This window comes from Oncorhynchus clarkii, chromosome 16 (assembly GCF_045791955.1).
Source record: "Oncorhynchus clarkii lewisi isolate Uvic-CL-2024 chromosome 16, UVic_Ocla_1.0, whole genome shotgun sequence".
Classification (NCBI taxonomy): domain Eukaryota; kingdom Metazoa; phylum Chordata; class Actinopteri; order Salmoniformes; family Salmonidae; genus Oncorhynchus; species Oncorhynchus clarkii.
Genome location: NC_092162.1, coordinates 44,289,060 through 44,315,109, shown reverse-complemented (window position 1 = coordinate 44,315,109; position 26,050 = coordinate 44,289,060). Strand labels below are relative to the sequence as shown.

The 26,050-nt window shown below is 42.5% G+C and overlaps 1 protein-coding gene across 2 annotated transcripts; it reads right to left on the bottom strand.

Annotated features, from left to right (window-relative positions):
* Window positions 1-9,461: 9,461 nt before the first annotated feature.
* Window positions 9,462-26,014, bottom strand: LOC139368540 (poly(A) specific ribonuclease subunit PAN2). Of its 2 annotated transcripts, none has more exons than XM_071107553.1 (26): window positions 25,456-26,014; window positions 24,844-25,144; window positions 23,639-23,808; window positions 23,257-23,377; window positions 23,033-23,110; window positions 22,641-22,911; window positions 22,198-22,543; window positions 21,706-21,802; window positions 21,029-21,151; window positions 20,747-20,866; window positions 20,456-20,584; window positions 15,432-15,631; window positions 15,078-15,226; window positions 14,850-14,956; window positions 14,655-14,753; window positions 14,325-14,416; window positions 13,994-14,135; window positions 13,568-13,705; window positions 12,691-12,750; window positions 12,494-12,584; window positions 11,753-11,910; window positions 11,346-11,489; window positions 10,971-11,150; window positions 10,581-10,674; window positions 10,261-10,452; window positions 9,462-10,107 (listed from the first exon to the last, which is right to left on the bottom strand). In XM_071107553.1, exons 2-25 carry the CDS (start codon window positions 25,129-25,131, stop codon window positions 10,262-10,264), a joined length of 3,588 nt encoding a protein of 1,195 aa, XP_070963654.1. In that variant the 5' UTR covers window positions 25,132-25,144; window positions 25,456-26,014; the 3' UTR covers window positions 9,462-10,107; window position 10,261. The 2 variants fall into 2 exon arrangements, with proteins under 2 accessions (XP_070963654.1, XP_070963655.1); XM_071107554.1 differs by having other exon boundaries at window positions 9,920-10,107; window positions 10,249-10,452; window positions 25,456-25,966.
* Window positions 26,015-26,050: the final 36 nt, after the last annotated feature.

Here is a 26,050-nt window from a genome sequence, read left to right as displayed (position 1 = left end):
GAATTTTGTTCACCCTCCTCTAGTCACTTCTTCCTAGATCTGACAAAGGCTCCCTCTGCTTTCAGATTATACATACTGTATCATCCAACTTCTTTTGCAGCTCAAACAGAACAGACTTGTCCTCCTCTGAGAGACTTTGAACAGGCTTTTGAACAAGAGAGGTGATCTTTGTAATTACACCTTCTTCTTCAGCTCTCCTTGTCTTGACAAAAAAAATCCCATATTTTCTTAACTATTTTCCAACCTCATATTTAAAAAGCTCCCAGTTATTACTGTATGAGTTGTCACTTATAGCTTTGTTCCAAAAGTGTGTAATTAAATTGTTTATCTCCATCTTGACCAACTCGTGTTGTAATATAGAGCTATTCAGCTTCCAGTAGGATGCTCTGCCAAGGCCATTGTCAGAGTTAAAAAGTTGAATGTCAATATAAATAGCTCTATGATCAGTAAGGGGAGTGGCAAGGATGTTAACAGAAATACCCTGTTAATCAAAACATTTAGACACCAGTCTGGAGCGTGCCTTATTACTCCATGTGAAAGACTTGTCATTAGGAAACTTTACTCTCCAAATATCTCTAATATCAAACCTTTCCATAAACTGCCTCAAACTTGTGTTCATAGAAGTGGACTGTACAAGTTAGCTGGCCCTGCTGCTTGACATACGTGTTGACGCTTGCAAAACTACTTTTGTGACTTTTGGCTAATTCATATTCAAGATAATTTACTGATTCATTACAAACATATTTGATTAATTTGGTTATCATATCCAAATTAATCTAAGAGGGTCAGCATTAAGGGTTGGATATAGAGAACCTCTTGAATTCATTATATCAGCAGTTATCATTAACTGTATACCATTAATACTATCAACAATATAATCACAGTAAATTGTACTATATTCTCATTCTGAACAGTCGTCAGCTCTAGAACTGCAAGAACCCAATCGTACACAAATAAACTCAATGCCACACATAATTCATTCAAGGATTTATTTACAAGACTAAATAAGTCAGAAAATTAGGTAATTAAAGACACAATTTAAGACAGGGTATAATGGAGTACAACACAGTCATTAAGGTGATAAGCTCCACAGGTCAATATAAAATAGGCTTCCGTACTCAACTCAGGCAAATACAACAGAACATTCACGGTACTTTTGAGAATGACAATCTCATTAATTGAAAGCGAAAATGTGAGAGGACCAAGTCGACATAGGCTTTCACAACCGTGAAACCCTAGAGCTCCCCTACCAGGAATAGACATGAACTAGGCTACCGATTGGCATCTGATGTGGACAGTGCCGGGACAGTATTGACCATGGGTTTGTAAATTAAACCTGCCGTCTTACAACACTCAATGACTTCAACCACTTTACCCAAAAAAAGCGCCACTTTACTCTGAAATGTATAATACAATGGGGTAATTTACTTGTATGTCGATGAAGCCGCCATGGAGATGAAAAGGGCATGTTGTCCAAGACTCTCTCTCTCTCTCTCCCTCTCAGTTCTCAGTCCAGGAAAGTAAAGTCTATGAGAGCTCTTCCGTGCAGTGAATTATTCCTCAGCTCCCACCCGGGATGGATTGCAAACTCACTCAGTCTCGAATGCAAACATTGCGTTTCTGCAGGACCACCTCCGGTATGATTTCTTCGGTCTGAGTAGGATAGGTCTTGATCGGTGTTTTGTTGCTAGAAGGTTTGGTTTCCGAGGAGAATTTAGGCCATTTGTTCCTCATGGCCTGGCCGCACCGCGAAGAAACGTGATCCCACATTTGTTAGCCAGTCCTGTAGTTTATACGGATACTCACAGAGGGCGGGCCCCGATAGGCCAGACAAGGAATCACTTGACAGCCCCATTGATTCAGAGAACCACGCACATTAAACCTGAGATTTCCTCATAAGTGTTCACAGAATGTTTCTACTGTACATAAAACAATTGAACAGTTCCTATGATGAAATACGTAGCCTGTAGGATCTAAACATGCTTTGCGTATAAAACAGCCACTCTATATTACAGAAAATACTCATTATGCCCATTTTTATGACAGGAAAATCAGGAGAAAATTGCCACATTATACTTCAAGTTACACCAACATTGTTCAGAAAATGTGTTTAATTGTCACTGGGCTGTATTGGCACCGTTTTCCTTTGTTACAAAGAGTAAACGTTCCTGACTCTCTTCCTGGCAGATCATAAGACGGTCTGCTGATTTGCAAAAGGTGTCTGTTTTCTGTCTCCTGACCCCACTCAGAGATCATCCATGGAGGAGGAGAGTGTGGGGGTGTTTTTCTGGTGGTACTGTCTGTGATTTATTTACAATTCAAGGCACGATTCGCCATCTCATCTGGTTTGCGCTTAGTGGGACTATCATTTGTTTTTCAACAGGACAATGACCCAACACACCTAGGGGCTGTAGGGTTATTTGACCAAGAAGGAGAGTGATGGAGTGCTGCATCAGATGACCTGCAAATATATTTTGATGACCTGAAAATATATTTAGATTTGTTTAACACTTTTTTGGTTACTACATGATTCCATATGTGTTATTTCATAGTTTTGATGTATTCACTATTACTCTACAATGTAGAAAATAGTCATATATACACCGTCTCTGTAATAATATAGGAGATACATACACCGCATTTTTCTCACCAATTTAGTGGTATCCAATTGGTGGTTACAGTCTTGTCTCATTGCTAGGATTCCCGTACGGACTCGGGAGAGGCGAAGGTCGAGAGCTGCACTGCTTCTTGATACAATGCCCACTTAACCCGGAAGCCAGCCGCATCAATGTGTCGTTGGAAACACCGTACACACCTGGCAACCGTGTAGGCGTGCACTGCGCCTGGCTAGTCACAGGAGTCGCTAGTGCGCGATTCGACAAGGACATCCCTGCCGGCCAAACCCTCCCCTAACCCAGACGACGCTGGGCCAATTGTGCCCCGCCCCATGGGTCTCCTGGAACGGGCCGGCTGCGACACAGCCTGGACCCGAACCCAGAATCTCTAATGGAACAGCTAGCACTGCGCCACTCGGGAGGCCGTGAATCTGTTTGTGTAATTAATTAGGTAGAAATATTGTCCTGTAGCTAATTGACCTTGGAATCTGTGATTTGTTACCACAAATATCATAACATCATGATTTTCAAGCGTGTTTGGTGCCTGCGTTTGTGCATATTATCTGCAAAAGCTGTGTGTCCCCCACTCTACAGTTATAATACAAGCGCCCCTGAGCAAGGCAGTTATGTCGATTATGGCAGGCCCCCGCATATCTCTGATTCAGAGGGGTTGGGTTAAATGCAGAAGACACATTTCAGTTAAATGCATTCAGTTGTACAACTGACTAGGTATCCCCCTTTTCCTAATGTGAGTTTTTGCAGTTCCAACATAATCTGAAGGATAGCATCCTAAAATCCCAATCCTTATCTATTGCACGTAACTGGAAATGTTTTTCATTCAAAACATTAATTTGTGGTTTATGCTGCCACCATTTGGATTATTTTAGTGTGAGCAGCATGACAAGCTCACAGTTAGCAGCAAGAGTCTTTTTTAAAATTGCCAATCATACATTTGACATGGTTTATGAAAACATTGAAAACAAAATGATAAATACTTTTACAAAGAAATGTTCTTCATGGAAAATTACAATATAGCTATGCACTTGTAATTTGTACTTGCTAATAGATTTAGAAAAGTCACGTTTTCATTTCAGGCTGTAAGGGAACAAGGTGAACATTTTGAAAGGGGATGGTGACTTGCTATACCCAGTGATGTGCACTGACCTGTCTCAGAGTCATCCAACTGGTGCAGGCCATGTCTGCTGAGAGCACGGTCCAGCTGTAGCAGCTCTATGGCATGGCTGTTCAGTCGAGTGCCAATCATGGGAGTTGGGAGGCGGGGAGTCAGGAAGAACAGGGGACAAGTTGCCTCTGGAGAGAGAGGGACTTACATTGATGTAATATTTTTCAGCTGATACAAATACACAGTCTGATACACAGTACCAGTTAGTTTGGACACACCTACTCAATCAAGGGTTTCTTTATTTTTTACTATTTTCTACATTGTAGAATAGTGAAGATGTCAAAACTATGAAATAACACATGGAATCATGTAAGCAAAAAAGTGTTAAATCAAAATATACACTGCTCAAAAAAATAAAGGGAACACTTAAACAACACAATGTAACTCCAAGTCAATCACACTTCTGTAAAATCAAACTGTCCACTTAGGAAGCAACACTGATTGACAATAAATTCCACATGCTGTTGTGCAAATGGAATAGACAACAGGTGGAAATTATAGGCAATTAGCAAGACACCCCCAATAAAGGAGTGGTCCTGCAGGTGGTGACCACAGACCACTTCTTAGTTCCTATGCTTCCTGGCTGATGTTTTGGTCACTTTTGAATGCTGGCGGTGCTTTCACTCTAGTGGTAGCATGAGACGGAGTCTACAACCCACACAAGTGGCACAGGTAGTGCAGCTCATCCAGGATGGCACATCAATGCGAGCTGTGGCAAGAAGGTTTGCTGTGTCTGTCAGCGTAGTGTCCAGAGCATGGAGGTGCTACCAGGAGACAGGCCAGTACATCAGGAGACGTGGAGGAGGCCGTAGGAGGGCAACAACCCAGCAGCAGGACCGCTATCTCCGCCTTTGTGCAAGGAGGAGCAGGAGGAGCACTGCCAGAGCCCTGCAAAATGACCTCCAGCAGGCCACAAATGTGCATGTGTCTGCTCAAACGGTCAGAAACAGACTCCATGAGGGTGGTATGAGGGCCCGACATCCACAGGTGGGGGTTGTGCTTACAGCCCAACACCGTGCAGGACGTTTGGCACTTGTCAGAGAACACCAAGATTGGCAAATTCGCCACTGGCGCCCTGTGCTCTTCACAGATGAAAGCAGATTCACACTGAGCACGTGACAGACGTTACAGAGTCTGGAGACGCCGTGGAGAACGTTCTGCTGCCTGCAACATCCTCCAGCATGACCGGTTTGGCGGTGGGTCAGTCATGGTGTGGGGTGGCATTTCTTTGGGGGCCCGCACAGCCCTCCATGTGCTTGCCAGAGGTAGCCTGACTGCCATTAGGTACCGAGATGAGATCCTCAGACCCCTTGTGAGACCATATGCTGGTGCGGTTGGCCCTTGGTTCCTCCTAATACAAGACAATGCTAGACCTCATGTGGCTGGAGTGTGTCAGCAGTTCCTGCAAGAGAAAGGCATTGACGCTATGGACTGGCCCGCCCGTTCCCCAGACCTGAATCCAATTGAGCACATCTGGGACATCATGTCTCGCTCCATCCACCAACGCCACGTTGCACCACAGACTGTCCAGGAGTTGGCGGATGCTTTAGTCCAGGTCTGGGAGGAGATCCTTCAGGAGACCATCCGCCACCTCATCAGGAGCATGCCCAGGCGTTGTAGGGAGGTCATACAGGCACGTGGAGGCCACACACACTACCGAGCCTAATTTCGACTTGTTTTAAGGACATTACATCAAAGTTGGATAAGCCTGTAGTGTGGTTTTCCACCTTAATTATGAGTGTGACTCCAAATCCAGACCTCCATGGGTTGATGAATTTGATTTCCATTGATCATTTTTGTGTGATTTTGTTGTCAGCACATTCAACCATGTAAAGAAAAAAGTATTTATTAAGAATATTTCATTCATTCAGATCTAGGATGTGTTATTTTGGTATTCCCTTTATTATTTTGAGCAGTGTATATTATTAACACCATATTCCATGGGTTTACTGACCACAATCCATTGAATTAATATTAAGTGTTAATTATTAGGCGTCAGGAGAGCACAGCGCATCAATCAATCAATCAAATTGACTTATAAAGCCCTTCCTTACATCAGCTGATGTCACAAAGTGATGTACAGAAACCCAGCCTAAAATCTCAAACAGCAAGCAATGCAGGTGTAGAAGCACGGTGGCTAGGAAAAACTCTAGAAACCTAGAGAGGAACCAGGCTATGAGGGGTGGCCAATCCTCTTCTGTCTGTGCCGGGTGGAGATTTATAACAGAACATGGCCAAGATGTTCAAATGTTCAAAAATGACCAGCAGGGTAAAATAATAATAATCAGAGTGGTTCTAGAGGGTGCAACAGGTCAGCACCTCAGGAGTAAATGTCAGTTGGCTTTTCATAGCCGATCATACAGAGTATCTCTACCGCTCCTGCTGTCTCTAGAAAGTTGAAAACAGCAGATCTCGGACAGGTAGCACGTCCGGTGAACAGGTCAGGGTTCCATAGCCGCAGGCAGAACAGTTGAAACTGGAGCAGCAGCACGGCCAGGTGGACTGGGGACAATAAGGAGTCATTAGGCCAGGTAGTCCTGAGTCATGGTCCTAGGGCTCAGGTCCTCTGAGAGAGAAAGAAAGAGATAGAAAGATAGAGAGAATTAGAGAGAGCATTCTAAATTCACAGAAGACACCGGATAAGACAGGAGAATTGAGATTTCCTCATAGTGCGGATATTAATGGTGACATGTGCAACACCATTCCCGCCCCCACCACAGTAGAATATATGATATAAATAATCCGCAAAGTAAAACAGTTCTTAAATATATAGCCTACATCTTTATCACATAAAATGTGAATTTGGAGTAAAATATAAATACGAAGACAGTTCAGTGTACTAAACTCAGCAAAAAAAAGAAACGTCAACTGCGTGACATGTGCAACACCATCCCCGCCCCCATATTTCATTTAGATAATTAAAGTAATAAATTAATAAAGAATTTCTAAATTTCTAAAAAACGATTGATTTTAACACAATTGTTGTGTGTGGGATGACAACATTTTATGAAATAACAAAAAAAAAGTGTAAACTTCAACCATTTATTTCCCTTCATAATTTATACGCCTTCATCCACATATCATCACCCCCCCCCCCCCCCCCCCCCCCAAAAAAAAAGTAGATTTTTCTGTGTCAACAATTAGACATTGTCCTTAGGGGCGCTAGTTACACCCTGGTACGCTACGTGCCCATCTAATTGATATCAAATAATTAGAGATAAACAAATCAAAAATGTTTTTGTACCCACCATGCGTCATTTTGCGTAATGGCCATGTGAGGTGGAATGTGTATGTTTTGGGAGTGAGCACTGTTTGTTTGACCTGATCGAAACGTTGTCAATAAAGCAGTGAATTGGGAACTTTAACAGTGAGCGGGGCGATTTTGTTATTTTCTTACACCCATTCAAAAGATTAATGGACCTCCTACGTACATACATAGAAGGTGGAAATCAAAGTCCCCTCCAACTGATTCGTTCTTGCCCCGGCCCTGCTATAGCGTTTAAATTGATTACAGGTACAATGTCTATTGGCATTAAAAACAGGATATTATTGGATATGCTAAAGTAGAGAAAAACGGCGCGGTATGATCTATTCTAGGTCTACTGAGTATGATGACTGGTTAAAGATCTCTGCTGATCGACTACCTTCTTATCTTCTTTACAATAATTACCGTATTACTTGTCTGACCTCGGAAAACCACTCCATCGAATACGTCACAACAGAGGATGACGTAAAAACTCGTTTTGGCGCTCCTGGCTGATGAAACGTCGGGTCCCACTTTTGAAACCTAAATCAAATCCATAACATTCACAAATACACTCATCCAGTGTCAACTCCTGATAATGGCAACTCTGTGCAGTGCAGTGTTCACCAATAAAACCATATTTTGTACTTACTCCAGAAAGCTCAGCACACATTTAGCTAACACAAAACGGATTGGATATTGCAAAATGTGGCAAAGAAAGAGTTTGTTGCATTTTTAATGGTTTATTGTGGTCAGACAGGCTGGAAGTAGCCCGGGTTGACTTTTCCAGATGTTTACACCTGTCAGTGTCACCTGGAATTACATAAGAAAACCTTCCCAAGTATGGTCAGCAGAGGGTGCTATAACCCTGAGCCGTGGAGGCCTTGGCAACATCTTAATGTCACATTCATTTCACACTACAGTAGAATATATGGTATAAATAATCCGCAAAGTAAAACATTTCTTAAATATATAGCCTACATCTTTATCACATAAAATGTGAATTTGGAGTCAAATATAAATACGAAGACAGTTCAGTGTACTAAACTCAGCAAAAAAAGAAACAAACTTAACGTGTAAATATTTGTATGAACAACAAGATTCAACAACTGAGACATAAACTGAACAAGTTCCACAGACATGTGACTAAAATAAATGGAATAATGTGTCCCTGAACAAAGGGGGGGTCAAAATGAAAAGTAACAGTCTGCATTAGGTACTGCAGTGCATCTCCTCCTCATGGACTACACCAGATTTGCCAGTTCTTGCTGTGAGATGTTACCGCACTCTTCCACCAAGGCACCTGCAAGTTCCCGGACATTTCTTTGGGGGAATGGCCCTAGCCCTCACCCTCTGATCCAAAAGGTCCCAGACGTGCTCAATGGGATTGAGATCCGGGCTCTTCGCTGGCCATGGCAGAACACTGACATTCCTGTCTTGCAGGAAATTACGCACAGAACAAGCAGTATGGCTGGTGGCATTGTCATGCTGAAGGGTCATGTCAGGATGAGCCTGCATTAGGGGTACCACATGAGGGAGGAGGATGTCTCCCTGTAACGCACAGCGTTGATTGCCTACAATGACAAGCTCAGTCCGATGATGCCGTGACACACTGCCCCAGACCATGACGGACCCTCTACCTCCAAATCGATCCCGCTCCAGAGTACAGGCCTCGCTCATTCCTCCGATGATAAACACGACTCCGACCATCACCCTGTGTGAGACAAAACCGCAACTCATCAGTGAAAAGCACTTTTTGCCAGTCCTGTCTGGTCCAGCGACGGTGGGTTTGTGCCCATAGGCGATGTTGTTGCCGGTGATGTCTGGTGAGGACCTGCCTTACAACAGGCCTACAAGCCCTCAGTCCAGCCTCTCTCAGCCTATTGTAGACAGTCTGAGCACTGATGGAGGGATTGTGCGTTCCTGGTATAACTCGGGGGGTTGTTGTTGCCATCCTGTACCTGTCCCGCAGGTGTGATGTTCAGATGTACCGATCCTGTGCAGGTGTTGTTACACGTGGTCTGCCACTGTGAGGACGATCAGCTGTCCGTCCTGTCTCCCTGTAGTGCTGTCTTAGGCGCCTCACAGTACGGACATTGCAATTTATTGCCCTGGCCACATCTGCAGTCGTCATGCCTCCTTGCCTCATGCATAAGGCACGTTCACACAGATGAGCAGGGACCCTGGGCATCTTTCTTTTGGTATCAGTAGAAAGGCATCTTTAGTGTCCTAAGTTTTCATAACTGTGACCTTTAATTGCCTACCGTCTATAAGCTGTTAGTGTCTTAACGACCGTTCCACAGGTGCATGTTCATTAATTGTTTATGGTTCATTGAACAAGCATGGGAAACTGTGTTTAAACAATTTACAATGAAGATCTGTGAAGTTATTTGGAAGACAGGGTCCTGAAAAAGGGACGTTTCTTTTTTTTGCTGAGTTTATATTCTGTTTTAATTACAGGCCTCTAGAAACATCACTACAAAAACTTCAGCACATTTTCAAAATACTATTCTTTGCCCATGTAAGCAGCATAATGTACAGCATAGTGACAGACAAACATTCTTTACAAATCTAATGAAAAATAGAAAAGGAAAAAGGAAATCAGAAATAGTTTTGGTTTATGCTTTGAAGATCACAACTGTTCATTCCTTATTCAAATGCTGTACAGGCAAGCAAGACTATGTGGAAAGTTGGGACACTGACACAACCCCTGTCAGGATTCTGCTCTTGTCGATGACTTGTCCAGTTTCATGTATGGGGGGTCTTATTGAACTGATTGATACTAGGGCTGCGACGTCATGGAATTTTTGATGACGGTTATTGTTCAGCCAAATTACCGCGGTCATCATTATAACCTTTCAAATAGCAACAAAAAAATACAGTTCCGATGGTTATTTTATTTTCATGACGGTCTTCATCCATAACTGTTGGTTAAACTGTTGTATGGTAATTGTGCCAGCCCTAGTTGTAACAATACAAAAGAAAAGGCTGATTGAAATAGAGAGTGAATCAGTTTGTCTTCAGGCACTCTTCACAGTCCCATCATTGAGGGAAGACAGCTGTACCTGTGGGAGGGGACCACATTCAATCAGTGTGGATTGATTGATACTGTAAACGGCTAATAATAGTAAGTAAAGTTTAGTTAACCTCAATAATTACTAAACCCCACCAACATTACACTCTCTAATGCAATGTCAGTTTCATACTTTTTGGGCTACCTTAACCATCTCCTGTGTCACAGTCCGGGACTTTCCAGTCCATCTTGCGGCCTTTCTCGTAGAGTCCCTTCAGAACTTTGCGGACTTCGTTGTTTCCTCCTCCACGACTCAGTTCCAGGTACTTATTGTAGAGAGAAAGCGCGGTGCGTGCATCCTCGATACTGTCATGGGTCTCACCCTGGATGTTAAGGTCTGGAGAAGCAAGTAGCAGTTTTACCATTTCACACAATTTTGTGTTACACAGAGAAATTTGGAAAATGGCAGACTAAGAAGTCATTTCTATATGAACAAAACAGTGGTTGAGGAGTATAAACTCTTACCCAGGAAGTACCAGGCGAGAAAGCGCAGAGAGATCATCCTCTTACGAGGCATATGGAACAGGTAGACTGTGTCAACAACCTGATCCTTCAGCACCTGAGCCAGGAAACATAAAAACACAGATGAGCTCCCAAACTCCCTCCACTGAAATGACCCCGTCTACTGTTTCTAGCTAACCAATAGGGCAGGATTACTGGACACAGATTAAGATTGGTTTTGGACTAAAAAGCAATTTTAAAGGACATTTTCCATTGAGCATTCTTTTTGGTCCGAGGCATAATCTGTGTCTGGGAAACCGGCCAATAATCTTTACTAAAACTGCAGCCAGGGGTATAGAAACAGGTCAATTTGGTTCAATTTCACAATCCGATATATTAAGAATACAAATTTACCAGCAAATTTATAACCCGGAAGTCCTTTTGTAAACCATGGCCAACAAAGCGCACTCCGGTGTCAATGAGGAAGCGCAGCTTCAGGTAAGTTGACTTCAGAGTGGTCAAGTGCTTGGAGGAAATCTTAGCATCTAGGTCCCCTGGTTTGATGCCCGAGTACTGGGTCAGATAGTCCACCACCTGCACCAGCAAAAGAGTGAAGTAGATTCAACTTTAAGAACTAAGATGAGTTGAATTTAGGTATCTTTGTTAAAGAAGCTGTATTGTTTTTGGTTATGTAACATCCGATTTTACTGCAAAGCAATAATTATCTGAACATCCATCCATCCTGTTGAAGTACTCATATTATTGCCAGGTCGAGAGGGGCTGCATTACCTGTTCCTGAGTGGAGATGTAGTCATCGATGAATGGTACTCCATCGTTGGGACCCTGACCGCGCACACAGGTGATCCGTGCCACAGACATCTGACTGGGCTTAATGGTAGACTTGGTGCCGTCGCTGCGTAGCTCTGCCTCCTCCTACATACCCAAAGACATGGATTTGATCCATAGGGGGAATTTAAACAGTGGATCTCCAAGCAGAGATGTTGATTATTAGCATCATATTTATGCTGCTAGGGTGAAGCTGCCCCTCCTATACACCTATTTAATGATTACGGTTAGGATCTGGGTAGGAAAAAATATTGCAAAACTGTACCTTAGAGGAACCTTCTAGATACATAGTTGATCTAGCACTCTGACATATACACCAAATCTAGCAATCAGACTTCTGCCAGACTGACCTGGTTGAGGGTGACAAACTCAGCATCCAGCCCCACGAGGTCTCCGGCCTGGGGCATCTCACTGACCATGAGGGGGATGAACGTGGCGTGGCTCTTCCTCTGCTTCCTCGCCAGTGATGCCTCTGTCAGCAGCACACTGGCCTCGATGGGGTTTTTAACTGGGAAAGACAGACAGAAATCAAGTGTTGGAGTGGGGGTGTTATCAAACAGGTAATAAGTGCAGTCATACACAGAACCACAAACACCACCCATCTTCACAGAGGAGGTCAAGGTTATGTTGCGTACTGGTTTGGACTGACACCAAGACAAATATCCTGTTCGTGTTATGTATACTGAACAAAATTATAAACGCAACTTGCAACAATTTCAAAGATTTTTACTGAGTTACAGTTCATATAAGGAAATCAGTCAGTTGAAATACATTCATTAGGCCCTAATCTATGGATTTCACATGACTGTGAATACAGATATGCATCAGTTGGTCACAGATACCTTGAAATAAGTGGGCCTCACAATGGGTCTCACTCACGATCTCGTCACGGTATTTCTGTGCATTCAAATTGGCATCGATAAAATGCATTTGTGTTTATGCCTGCCTGCCCATACCATAACCCCACAGCCACCATGGGGCACTCTGTTCAAAATGTTGACATCGGCCAACTGCCCGCCCACACGACGCCATACATGTAGTCTGCGGTTGTGAGGCCGGTTGGACATACTGCCATTGAGTGGATTGCTTACTGCGTAGGTCGTATTTGGAGTGGTAGTTTCTCTTGGCGTAATACAAGATGGCAGGCACCTTCCAGTTCACATCAAACTGTGCTGCTTCCGCCTGAAACACACAAACAAAAACACAAACACTTATTTTAGACTCCTGCTATATTTGAGGAATTAGTAAGATATTTGATATGTTGATTCAGTGAGTAATCATAGATAACCTTGTCAATTGGCTCAATCAGGAAATCATTGAATAGATACCACTGCTGGTGTGTTACCCCCTTAAACCGCAACATGAACAAAAATAAATTAGTCAAATATGGTTTTCACATTATTATTATCAGCATATATACAATGAGTGTACAAAACATTAAGAATACCCCCCCCCTTTGCCCTCAGAACAGACTCAATTCGTCAGGGTGTGGAATCTACAAGGAGTCAAAAGCGTTTCACAGGGATGCTGGCCCATGTTGACCCCAATGCTTCCCACAGTTGTGTCAAGTTGGCTGGTTGATGTCCTTTAAGTGGTGGATCATTCTTGATACACACGGGAAACTGTTGAGCATGGAAAACCCAGCAGCATTGCAGTTCTTGACACAAACCAGTGCGCCTGGTATCCTACTACCATACCCCTTTCAAAAGAAACTTAAATATTTTGTCTTGCCCATTCACCCTCTACGTCTTTCTTTTTAATAAAAAAAAAGATGCAACCTTTACTTAACCAGGCAAGTCAGTTAAGAACAAATTCTTATTTACAATGACGGCCTACCCCGGCCAAACCTGGACAATGCTGGGCCAATTGTGCGCCGCCCTATGGGACTCCCAATCCCTGCCGGATGTGACGACACACACACACAATCAGTCTCAAAGCTTAAAAATCCTTCTTTAATGTCTCCTCCCCATCATCTACACTGATTGAAGTGGATTTAACAAGTGACATCAATAAGGGATTATAGCATTCACCTGGATTCACCTGGTCAATCTGTCATGGAAAGAGCAGGTGTCCTTAATGTTTTGTACACCAAGTGTAGCTTTCCATTCTCCTGATGTCTGTTGATGTTCTTACTTTGGCTCTAACAGATCTATCCATCCACTCACCTCTTTTCTGACGTGATAGGTCTCTCCCACTTTGATGTGTGCTACCAGATTTCCCCCAGTTCGAGCGTCCAGTACATGAGGCACAGTAACCACCAAGTCATAGAGAGACGCTCCTTCAGCCTCCTCAGTGGAGCTCAGCTAAACGATTGGTTAAAGAAAAAGCATTTTCATACATACAGTATTAACACAGTTCATTCTATTAAACTGAAACCAGCAGGGAAAAACAAAAACAAGCTAGAAGGAGCCAAATGGAAAAACCATCTTGGAAAATAATTTGGTGAGTGAACCTATGAATGTAGTTGTTGGCTGTTCTGTGTCTCTCACCTAGGGTTGCACAATTCCATGAACTTTCAATCAATTCCCTGGATTTCTTGAAAAACAGGGAATTTATAAAAATGGCCCAGAATTTTGAAACCCTTCTCTCACCTCTTCTTCCTCTGGCCAACTGCTTATCTCCAGGCCCTGGCTTTTGCTGATGGACATCTTCAGAGTGAGAGGGATCCAGATGTGACGCAGGTCCTCCACTCTGGTGTCAAAGGTCAGGCCCTCCGTATTGACCAGCCCCTCCCTAAACAACATGGAGGTTATCAAAAGTGCATTGAGGAAAATTTGAATTTCAGTTTACTCCCTGAATTGCCCCGATGCCGGGTAACATTTCAAAAACAAAATGTCAGATGATCATTGTTTTAACAAGCTTTCCCATCAATATTTCCATGAGAGTATGAACTCTCAGCCAAATATTTGGAAAGGTTCATACTCTAAGCACCACTCTGTTGGTTGTGGTGGTGGAGGTTCTTTGGGCTTATGGGGTTCCATTTCCTCTTTCTTCTTGGCCTTGATGAAAGCGTACTGTGGAGAGAGAGGAACAGCTTGATTCACTGTAATAACTTTGTGGCAAAATATTACCGACACTGGAAACACAAACAACACCATCGGGATAATAGAAGTACTAAATGTGCTCCTGTAGATCCTGTAAATATATGGCCATCATGTCATTGTAAATATCAATCGCAGTCTGTATTCAGCATTTGCCATTGTAGGAGGAAAAACTCAAGCGGTCGATCATGGTTTGGATTTAAGAGCTCACCTCTGCCTGAGCCTTCCAGAACTCAGCTTCTTTGACACTGTTCACCTCACAGTTAATGACCAGTACATCAGGAAGGCAGCGGATGTTCCGTGTCTGCACCTAGAGATAGATGGATACAGGAAAAACACATGAAAGAATCGACTCAAACAACAAACAAACCCATTTTAAAACTAATTTTTTTTAAGTGTCACTTACTGTGGGCTGGTACTTTTCACAGTTCTCACACCATGCCTGTGTACTCTGCTCCAGACATATACTCTTCTTCAGGATCTCAGCAAAGTCGTACTCCTTTATCGTCTTATCTAACAGAATAGGGTTTACAGTAAAACATCAATATATGATCAAGAAATCCATTGTACTACCCAGATAACAGTGATACTAGTCAAATACTTGCAGAGTAAAGATAATTAGGGGAAAACTTACCAAGTGAGTTCTGCTCAGGGTAGTGCATGGTGAAGAGCAAGGTGAGAGAGGAGCGTACTGTCTCCTTTCCACAGCGACACAGGCTGCTGTTCTCAACCTCACACCCAAACTGCCTTCCGATTACAGACTCGCCTGAGGAGCCCAGAGCACTGTCCCAACAAAGCAGAAAAAAATGATCAAGCCAAAGTCATCACTAAACACAAATAGAAGATGCTCTAGTATATACTAAAGAAATGTTAAAAGCTGATTTACTTCCTAAGATTGAGAGTTTAAGAAATGCACATCATTTTAACTCGTATCTTTTTTTTGGGGGGGGGCTGTTAAAAATTTAAAACAAAAGGAAAAAGATGTCACCTGCTGCTGGCTCCTCGGTAGGCCTGTGGCCCCTCCTGCTCTTGGGTCTCCTGGTGGAGCTGGGTGAGGATGAAGCGGTTCCAACTCTGGATGAGACGACCCAGCCTGGCCTTCCCCGTCTGCTCATCAGAGTCAGCCAGGATAAGGCCCAGGGCAGACGCCTCTGGGATCGTTCGGAAAGCTCGGAGGAAATTACTGGCCTTTGAGAGGGGTTAGAGGGGACAGTAGTTGCAATGAGTGAATGGCCATGGGAGTAGGCAGCAGGATGGTTCAATTATGGTCCGTCAGTTCAGTGCATACATAAACACATTACAGTGCTCTATTACAACTACATCAAACACTTTACTACAACTCTATTACATCTACATAAGACCATTACTACAGGGGTTTATGATTTTGTATTGACAGATGGACCATATGACAGAGTGTGAGATGTGTCATGGCTGTCGGTGGCATAGAGCTAGAATGAATAGAATGGCTTGGCACCTCTGACCCTAAAGGTCGTCACTAGGTACCACAGCCAAAGTCAAAAGGCCCACCGACTCGACCAATCAAATGAGGGAGTGTGATAACGCGTATGACGGTTTACCATTCATGGGAAACGACCAATCAGATGAGGGAGTGTGATGACACGTATGCCGACCGGCTTGCAGGGGCAGATAAAAGAAATCCAGGTCTCTTATCTTTTGATCCGTCAATGATTTGGTTATTTATTAGCTATAATAAAACCAACCGTTATAAATGAAGTGTTAATCAGATGTCTTATTCTTACTCATGGTCACTTGTCTAAACCCAAAATAGGTTTACTCCAATATCTGCATTGTTTTTAAAATGGCATGTAGACAAATAGATTTACACATTACATTGACATATTAGTCTTTTAGCAGACGCTCTTATCCAGAGCGACTTACAGGAGCAAACGAATGGAGGCTGTTCTGAGGGCAAAAATCTGTGTGTGTGTGTGTGTATGTGTGTGTGTGTGTGTGTGTTGTGTGTGTGTGTGTGTGTGTGTGGGGGGGGGGGGGGGTTCTTAAATGTTGATATACTCAGTGTATTCAACTCCACATAGCCTTGCGGTCCACCGTTTTTGTATTTTGTACCAGTTTCCGTCTCTGTACAAGGGCATGGTCTTCAAGCTAAAGACACCCAAAGCTCTTTAGAGTGAGGGGAAACTCACCACTCCATTTGTATTTATTTGTACTGCTCCACCCACCCGCTTCTTCAGAGGACAAAAGTAACTTTTTTATTTTATTTTTAAATATTTTAATATATTTTTTTTTTACAGATATTTTGTTACATACATATTACTCATACACTTTACATCAGTGGCGGTCGGTGAAGTTTAAGATGAGGGAGGACGATCATTTGTTTTTATGAGCATGGCCTTATTTCTATTACAGCATATTGGATGACTGTCATTCATATTCTATTCACCCAGTTTAATGTAACATCGATAGGTCTAGGCACATGATACATGATACTTGAGTTTTCCCTATACCCATCATGAGGTTGCTACAACCCAGCCAATGAATGAAAGTTTACGAAGGTGCACACAGGCCGAGAGAAAAATGAGAGTAAATCAAGGTGATAGACAGTAACACATTCAACACCGCTTTGCTCACTCTTGCCTGCATCTAGCTGATCTCGGGCACAGTCATTAGTCCCAACAGTTGCAAACGAGAGTTTCTATTGGACAAATTCAGGTATGTTTATCCCCGTTTTGTTCCATTTGCTCCCGTTTAAGAAACGTTTTTCAACAGAATTAGCGTAATGAATACATCCCTGATCACACTAGGGCTGACCCCATTTAGTTGACTGGTCGATTTTTTGGTTGATCAATAATTTTTTAGTCGAGCACACCAGTACCCACCCATTTAGCGTTAATTCACATAATTTCTAATCTACAATGTTTGTTTGGTTACCATATTTTCTGTTAATGCATTTAATATATTATTAGTATTTTACAGTTCTCATTGTCGGAGTGGACACGTTATTTACAATGTACAACCTAGGATACACTTGTGAGAAACATGTTTTGGTTAATTTCCTTCCATTTACGAGTTGTGTTTTGATCACTCTTGTCAATGTTGAGTAAGGATGCGCACTGATTATGCATAGAAATAGGCCTAGGCTACCTGGCCAGCATGCAACTGTTGGCTTACAAAATGTGCCCATTTGGGGATCTGATGGTATTTCTGATCGTCTTGAAAATAAAAGAGAGCTGCACACTCTAGGAGCTCAGATGCAAAAATGTAATTACCAACGTTTCGACAGCCAAGCTGTCTTCATCGGGGTACCCTGATGAAGACAGCTTGGCTGTCGCAATGTTGGTAATTACATTTTTGCATCTGAGCTCCTAGAGTGTGCGGAGTGTGCTCCTAGAGTGTGCACACTCTTGGCATTCTCTCAACCAGCTTCACCTGGAATGCTATTCCAACAGTCTTGAAGGAATTCCCACATATGCTGAGCACTTGTTGGCTACTTTTCCTTCACTCTGCGGTCCAACTCATCCCAAACCATCTCAATTGGGTTGAGGTCGGGTGATTGTGGAGACCAGGTCATAGGATGCAGCACTCCATCACTCTCCTTCTTGGTCAAGTAGCCATTACACAGCCTGGAAGTGTAATGGGTCATTGTCCTGTTGAAAAATAAATTATAGTCCCACTAAGCGCAAACCAGATGGGATGGCGTATCGCTGCAGAATGCTGTGGTAGCCATGCTGGTTAAATGGGCCTTGAATTATAAATAAATCACTGACAGTGTCACCAGAAAAGCACCCACACACCATCACACCTCCTCCTCCATGCTTCATGGTCAGAATACACATGTGAAGATTATCCGTTCACCTACTCTGCGTCTCACAAAGACACGGCGGTTGGAACCAAAAATCTCAAATCAGACCCATGGACAGATTTCCACCGGTCTAATGTCCATTGCTCGTGTTTCTTGGCCCAATCAAGTCTCTAATTCTTATTGGGGTCCTTTAGTAGTGCTTCTTTTGCAGCAATTTGACCATGAAGGCCTGATTCTCGCCGTCTCCTCTAAACAGTTGATGTTGAGATGTGTCTGTTACTTGAACTCGGTGAAGCATTTATTTGGGCTGCAATTTCTGAGGCTGGTAACTCTAATGAACTTATCCTCTGCAGCAGAGGTAACTGATGGTCTTCTTTTCCTGTGGCGGTCCTCATGAGAGCCAGTTTCATCATAGCGCTTAATGGTTTTTGCGACTGCACTTGAAGAAACTTTCAAAGTTCTTGACATTTTCCTGATTGACTGACTTGGATTGACTGATGTCTTAAAGTAATGATGGACTGTCGTTTCTCTCGGCTTATTTGAACTGTTCTTGCCATAATACGGACCTGGTCTTTTACCAAATCTTCTGTATACCACCTCGACCATGTCACAACACAACTGATTGTCTCAAACGCATTAAGGAAAGAAATTCCACAAATGAACTTTTAACAAGGCACACCTGTTAATTGAAATGCATTCCAGGTGACTACCTCATGAAGCTGGTTGAGGGAATGCCAAGAGTGTGCAAAGCTGTCATCAAGGCAAAGGATTTCTACTTTGAAGAATACAAAATATATTTAGATTTGTTTAACCCTTTTTTTTGGTTACTACATGATTCCATGTCTGTTATTTCATAATTTTGATGCCTTCACTATTATTCTACAATGTCGAAAATAGTAAAAATAAAGAAAAACCCTTGAATGAGTAGGTGTCCAAACTTTTGACTGGTACTATACAACAGCATCGCACAGCCATTGAAGAGGAGCGGGACAACATTCCACAGACCACACTCAACAGCCTGGTCAACACTATGCGAAGGAGATGTGTCATGCTGCATCAGGAAAATGGTGGTCACACCAGATACTGACTGGTTTGCTGATCCACGCCCCTACCCTTTTTTTTAAGGTATGTGATTTCCTCATATGAACTGTAACTCAGTAAAATCTTTGAAATTGTTGCAAGTGGCGTTTATAATTTTGTTCAGTATACATAACACGAACAGGATATTTGTCTTGGTGTCAGTCCAAACCAGTACGCAACATAACCTTGACCTCCTCTGTGAAGATGGGTGGTGTTTGTGGTACTGTGTATGACTGCACTTATTACCTGTTTGATAACACCCCCACTCCAACACTTGATTTCTGTCTGTCTTTCCCAGTTAAAAAACCCATCGAGGCCAGTGTGCTGCCGACAGAGGAAGCAGAGGAAGAGCCAAGCCGGAGACCTTGTGGGGCTGGACGCTGAGTTTGTCACCCTCAACCAGGTCAGTCTGGCAGAAGTGTGATTGCTAGATTTGGTGTATATGTCGGAGTGCTAGATCAACTATGTATCTCGAAGGTTCCTCTAAGGGACAGTTTTGGATAAGTTTTTCCTACCCAGATCCTTAACTGTAACTCAGTAAAATCTTTGAAATTGTTGTATGTTGCGTTTATATTTTTGTTCAGTGTTTGTGTGTACTTCACACTGTTGAGGTAAAAAATCTAAGTATAATGCTGTATGGATGTGAACCCCAATACATGTTCATGTCATCATCACCAGTCAACTGCATTACAGTTAAAAACGACTTTCACTAACACCACTGATTTCTGTATGCTAGCTATGCTACCAGTTTATACGAATGGGAGTAGCATTTAGCAGTCACTTCTAAAACTGAAAAGGGACAACTTCTAAATGCAGCAAAAATAGCTAAATGTGTGCACATCAGACTTTAGTAATGCACATCAATCATGGCAGATTTGATGAATAACCACTTCGTTAGATTCGATTTGTTGAATATGCCCCAATCTGGCATCCTTCTATCCCCCACAGTCTGCTTTCCATTCATTTATTTACCACGTCTATGTCAGTTGAGTTGACTTAACAAATCACAGCACAGATTGAAGGGAATACTTCGTGCTTTTACTTCCTGGCACGGGTACACTCAAAATGGCTGCCAGTCCACCCATTATGCCATCATTGACTTGAATGGAGAAGGCCTTTCTATTCATTCTATTCCTATGATCAGTGGCTACCTGACAGGGGTCTCCTCGTGACAGGTCCAGCATGTGGAAGAGGAAGCCCAGCTCACACGCCAGACAGAACTCCTTCTGACACAGGTGGTTCTGGACCAGGCAGCGGATTGGCTCCAGGAAATACAACACCTAACCAATCAGACACACAAGGAAAACACACTGAAATAATCTTACAACATTTTCATTTGTAAATGGGAACAAATAATCATGAGCTCGAGAATTAAACAAATATAAATCAACCTTGTTATACTTAGAGTACATAAATAAACGCCACTCATTTCCGATTCTCACCTGGATCATGCAGTTGCAGTAAGCATTGGGAATGTGAGGTTCAAGACCAGCAAACAGGGTCCTGTTGTAATGTTTGAAGTCAAAGTCCTCCAGGCCAAGTTTGGAGTATTTGATGGTGACCTGATGGGCACAAAACAATCCAAGATGTCAGGTCTTATCGTTAACACAACAAGCTAACCACATCACCCACAATGAACTGTGCTCATAACACATAATCATACTATTAAACCATACATTTCACAATTACAGGTAGATAACAATGTAATTAGTAAAGAGACACACCTTCCTGTATTTCTTGGGCACCATGTACAGGTGTGGTTCTTCATCTCGACCAATAAGAGACTCAGGAACACCCTGATTGTAGTTATCATAGTCCAGCTCCACCTCCTTGATCTTGTAAGGAACCTGAAACACAGCAAACAGGTCATTGGGTCACCAAGAGAGGATTTCTATACAAGCCAAGCATAGCAACTGTATTTAATTTATTTATTTATTTTGCTCCTTTGCACCCCATTATTTTTATTTCTACTTTGCACATTCTTCCATTGCAAAACTACCATTCCAGTGTTTTACTTGCTATATTGTATTTACCTTGCCACCATGGCCTTTTTTGCCTTTACCTCCCTTCTCACCTCATTTGCTCACATTGTATATAGACTTGTTTATACTGTATTATTGACTGTATGTTTGTTTTACTCCATGTGTAACTCTGTGTCGTTGTATCTGTCGAACTGCTTTGCTTTATCTTGGCCAGGTCGCAATTGTAAATGAGAACTTGTTCTCAACTTGCCTACCTGGTTAAATAAAGGTAAAATAAAATAAAAAATAAATAAATAAAATAGTTCAGTATCCAACTCTTCCTGGATAACACTGCCTGGACAAAAAATGGATGAAAACCCATTGCTTCTGATGTAAAAAAATAAAATAAAATACACTGAATTTGTGGATGATTGATGTACCTGGTTCCGGGGACGTGTGCGAGGATTGGGGGCGTAACCAATGAACCCTACAGAGTTCATAGTGCGCAGGATCTCTGGGTCCACTGGGGGTGCTCGCCTGGAGGATAAAAAGGTGAGAAATATTTTTATACTTACTTTAACTTAGTCATTTACATTTTAGTCCTTTAGCAGACGCTCTTATCCAGAGTGACTTACAGTTCGTGCATTCATCTTAAGACAGCTAGGTGGGACAACCACATACCACAGTCTTAAGAAAATGTTACCTCAAATGTTAAGTTATCAGCAATCTGAGGTAGCAAGAAAATACACTTTTGTGGGGAGGGGAGAAGACAATTGATCCTTCTGGCACAAGAGAATACATCTACGGGAACATTTGTGAAGAGATTGGCATTAACCCAGCTCAAGGTGCAGTGAATTCACCCCATAGCCTACTTCAGCAGATCAAAGTCCCAAAAGGACACAACACTTGTCTTAAAACAATGTGTTACCTACCTAGGGCTGGGAGTGGCCTGTGTGGTGACCCAGTCTGACAGCAGTGGCTCTGAGCTGTTCAAAGGCATGGGGATGAGGGACAAGGGCAACAGGTCATGGCTCCAGTCTAGCTGAGGCAAGGAGTCTACCAGACAGGGCAGCGCAAACTCTGTCTCCCGTGAGTAGCTGTTGTAGGAGACTTCTGGGGCGTCTGACCAAAGGTGCACACCTCCCCCAGAGTCCCCAAAGGCCAAAGCCTGCTTGCTGGAGGACACATCAAAGCTCATGAGCAACTGGCCCACGGTGTTGACATGGAAGACGTCAGCCAGGTTAGCTAGTCCAGTGGGCTCACAGAACTGACACTCTCCTGGGGATGGAGGGAAAAGATGGTCAATGATTTTCTGCAGTCTGATAAATACAGCTAGCAGGCTGCATAACAAACACATTCCCCATTTGATCAATACCTGTCTGTGAGATGATGGCCAGGCGTGACGTGTATGTAGGGATGAAGCGCAAGAAGAGGGGGTCCACGTGCACCTGGAGTGGTGTCACAGTGCGCATCATGCGCAGGTCAAACACCATGAGGAAGCGGTCACACGCCAGTCTGTTCAGCCCTCGACTGGAGAACCCACACGCAGCCAGGAGGTTGCCATGGACATCGAAGTCTGACAGGCTACCGGAGAAGGCATCAAACTCATGTTCTAGCTTGAAGGTGCGCAGGTCACAAAGGGACACCTGGTTTTGTGGAAGGCAAGATGATGAGCTATACGAATGGTTAAGTATGTAAAAAGCCCTAGTAGCATCTTCCAAACACTGAGAAACATGGGTGGCCTTGGGCCTCTCTTGTTGTCTTTACCTTCCCAGATGTGTTCCCACAGAATAAGAAACGATTGGACTGCCGCATGATTGCTACCCCTGGAGCCTCGACTGTGAACTAGGCATTGGAAGGAAAGATCACAATATTTACAATTATTCATCTATTCAATCACTTATTTTCAAGAGCATATAGGCCACAAAATACAGGCAAAATTATTTATTGCAACTATAGTTATATTTTCACATGCTGATGTTATGCAATACCTTTTGGGTCTGCTGCACAGTATTAAGGTCAAATTCAAGCACATAATTCTGTAGTCCACCCATGAGCATTGCATTGTTTTCTGTCATAAGCAGACTATGCATGTCAGCTCCCTCCTCCATTCTGAAATGTACACATTCATTAATTAAGACAATTATACTATAATGTACAGTATTCAAGATGGACACCCAAACTGAAGCTGTAACTTTGCTACAACTGAATGTTGATTCTACAGATACATTTTTGCAAGCATCATTTCAGCACCCACCTTTGAACCTAAGCAAACATGGCTGCATGGCTCGCATAATAACATGAATGGGTTATCAGTGAGAACTAAATCAGTAAGAAAACTACAATGTGCAAAAGCATTTGCATGCCACTCACGGGTAGTCAAACATTACGAGGCCTCCACGAGTTTGGCACTTGAGATTACTCTTAGAGAGAAACAGAACCCCTGTCTCCATGCTCTGAATCTGACGAATGTCATCAGTCGAGTGCGCCTGGAAAGATGAGTAGCGGCCCATGGTCGAACCAAAGAAGGACATTGCATGTCCCTATGGAAAAGAGAGTGGGGAAACAAGTTAATATCACTGGGAAAAAAAAGGTGCCAAATAGCCCATATTGCAAAATTACACAAAAAGTGCCAACTGAAACGAAAGTGAACAAAACATTTGTGGACACACATGTTCCAGGTACTAGTAATACCCTATTGGGTTGTTCCACCTCAAAAAGGTGGAACAGATAAAATAGGTATTCCTGCAACATTATATTGTTGAAATATTATTTGATCTATGATAAATTAAGCTAATTGATTGCATTCAAACTGCCCATTTTAAATTATAGGATTCATATAATATTCAGTAAATATAGTAACCAACATCCGATTTGGACCAAATGAGTTAGACATGAGGAATGCAAAGAAATGGTCAAAGGCCACCCCACATCCCCTGGAAATCCCACCCCAACAAAGAGTATATAGTGTTAGGTCTCTATGTCTGACAAGTAGTACGGAGCTGCAGCTCTGAGTATTTTTCTTCATTCTGTGTAATGTACTCTAAATTTGGTGATTGTTTTTTTTCTCCCCTGTTCAGAGAAATATGTCATTGAAGTTCTTATGTTTATGTCCCATCCTACATACTGATATTACCAGGTTCAGACCACTAGACAATGCTTTTCCTGCTATTAGGTGATTTTTTTCAAGGATCCTCCCCAATGTTAAAGGGATCGTTCACCCAAATTACAAAATTATTGATTTTCTTACCCTGTAAGCGGTCTATAGACAAGGTCTGACAGCAATCCATGCTTTGGTTTTGTTGTCATACGTTTCAAATGCTAACTGTTTTGCATTTGTGGCACAAATCCAATTAATGGTACCTAATATCAGCATTTTCATACATCATGTGCAAATCATCCTCAAAAAAAAAAAAAAATGTACTGCGTAACACAATGTTACTTATAGATTACTTGGATATGAAGCGTGAAAATGCTAATATAGGTACCATCTAAGATAATCTAAGATAGTGGGTGTCATGGCTTGCTGAAATTACATGGAATGACCCTATTTTCGCACGTAATAATTTGTCTCTTACCCTGTGGTTTCCCATCCAGAGTAGCTCCTCTTGCAGGTCAAAGTGAGTTGCTGTGACAGGAACGCCCACCTCTGCATGCACACTGTGGAGCTCAGAGAACATCCCCTCCATCATGTGCACAGACTCAGGTATGGCCACGGGAAGACCATCTGGATCAAGCTCCACACCTTGCAACAAACCCGGATTGAGTCGTGGATCCATTGAGGGCTCCCTACTCGGCTCTAGATTCCCATGGAGGGCGGGTGCGTATTCACCCATTCCTGGGTCCAGACCATCAAAGTTCATCATGAGGACATCTGTCCTGGAAATAAAATGGGTGCATGTTGTTCAAATAGGCTCGCAAATTGGATTACAGACTGACTGTAGTAGCCAGTTAGCTACAGATTATGAATTATATTTAGGTAGCATTCTCATTAGGCCATCATTGTAAATATAGAATTTGTTCTTAACAGTTAAATAAAGGTTCAATAAAAATAAATAAATGAACACTAGTGACCTCTTGGCGTAACAGAGGTGTATTCATTCAGCAGATTCTGTTGCAAAACGTTTTTTAAACGGAAGCAAGCATAATGAAATGTGGAAAGATTTACCGCTGAGGTATATGGGACTTACCTGAATTTGTCCAATAGAAACGTATTTTAGTTGCACGTTTTGCAACTGTTTGGACTAATGATTACACCCCAGCTAATCTAGCCCTGTCAGCATGCTAAGCATAATAGGTAACCATCAGGGCTATAGTTGTTGGTTTGCTGTATTCGTAAACTAAGTAAGAATTACAATATTGCTATACTGGATTGCAATAGTACAGTGTTCATTATTTTTAAGAAATTAAAAGAGGACAAACTAGTTAGCTGTATTAGCCCAACATGTGCGGATTTCATGCAACTGTTTGCTAGCTAACTAACGTTAGCGACGTTAGTAAGCACGAGCTACAGTTTGGATAACACAACTCCTAATACGAATCCCATGTTAAAAATCAATGGAAACAAAGACATTAATAATTTACTAAATGTATAGCTGTACACTGTGCCCCAAATAATAGCTTCTCAGTTGCTAATTTTGTTATGTAGATTTCTTTGTGCCCATGATTGCTTCATTCATAATAACAATAAAACCAACGAGCAACCAAGTACTTCCGGAGCAAGTAGTGTCGCTACGTTCACGAAACGACAAAGTTCAGAACCAACCCTCAATGTTCTTATTCTTC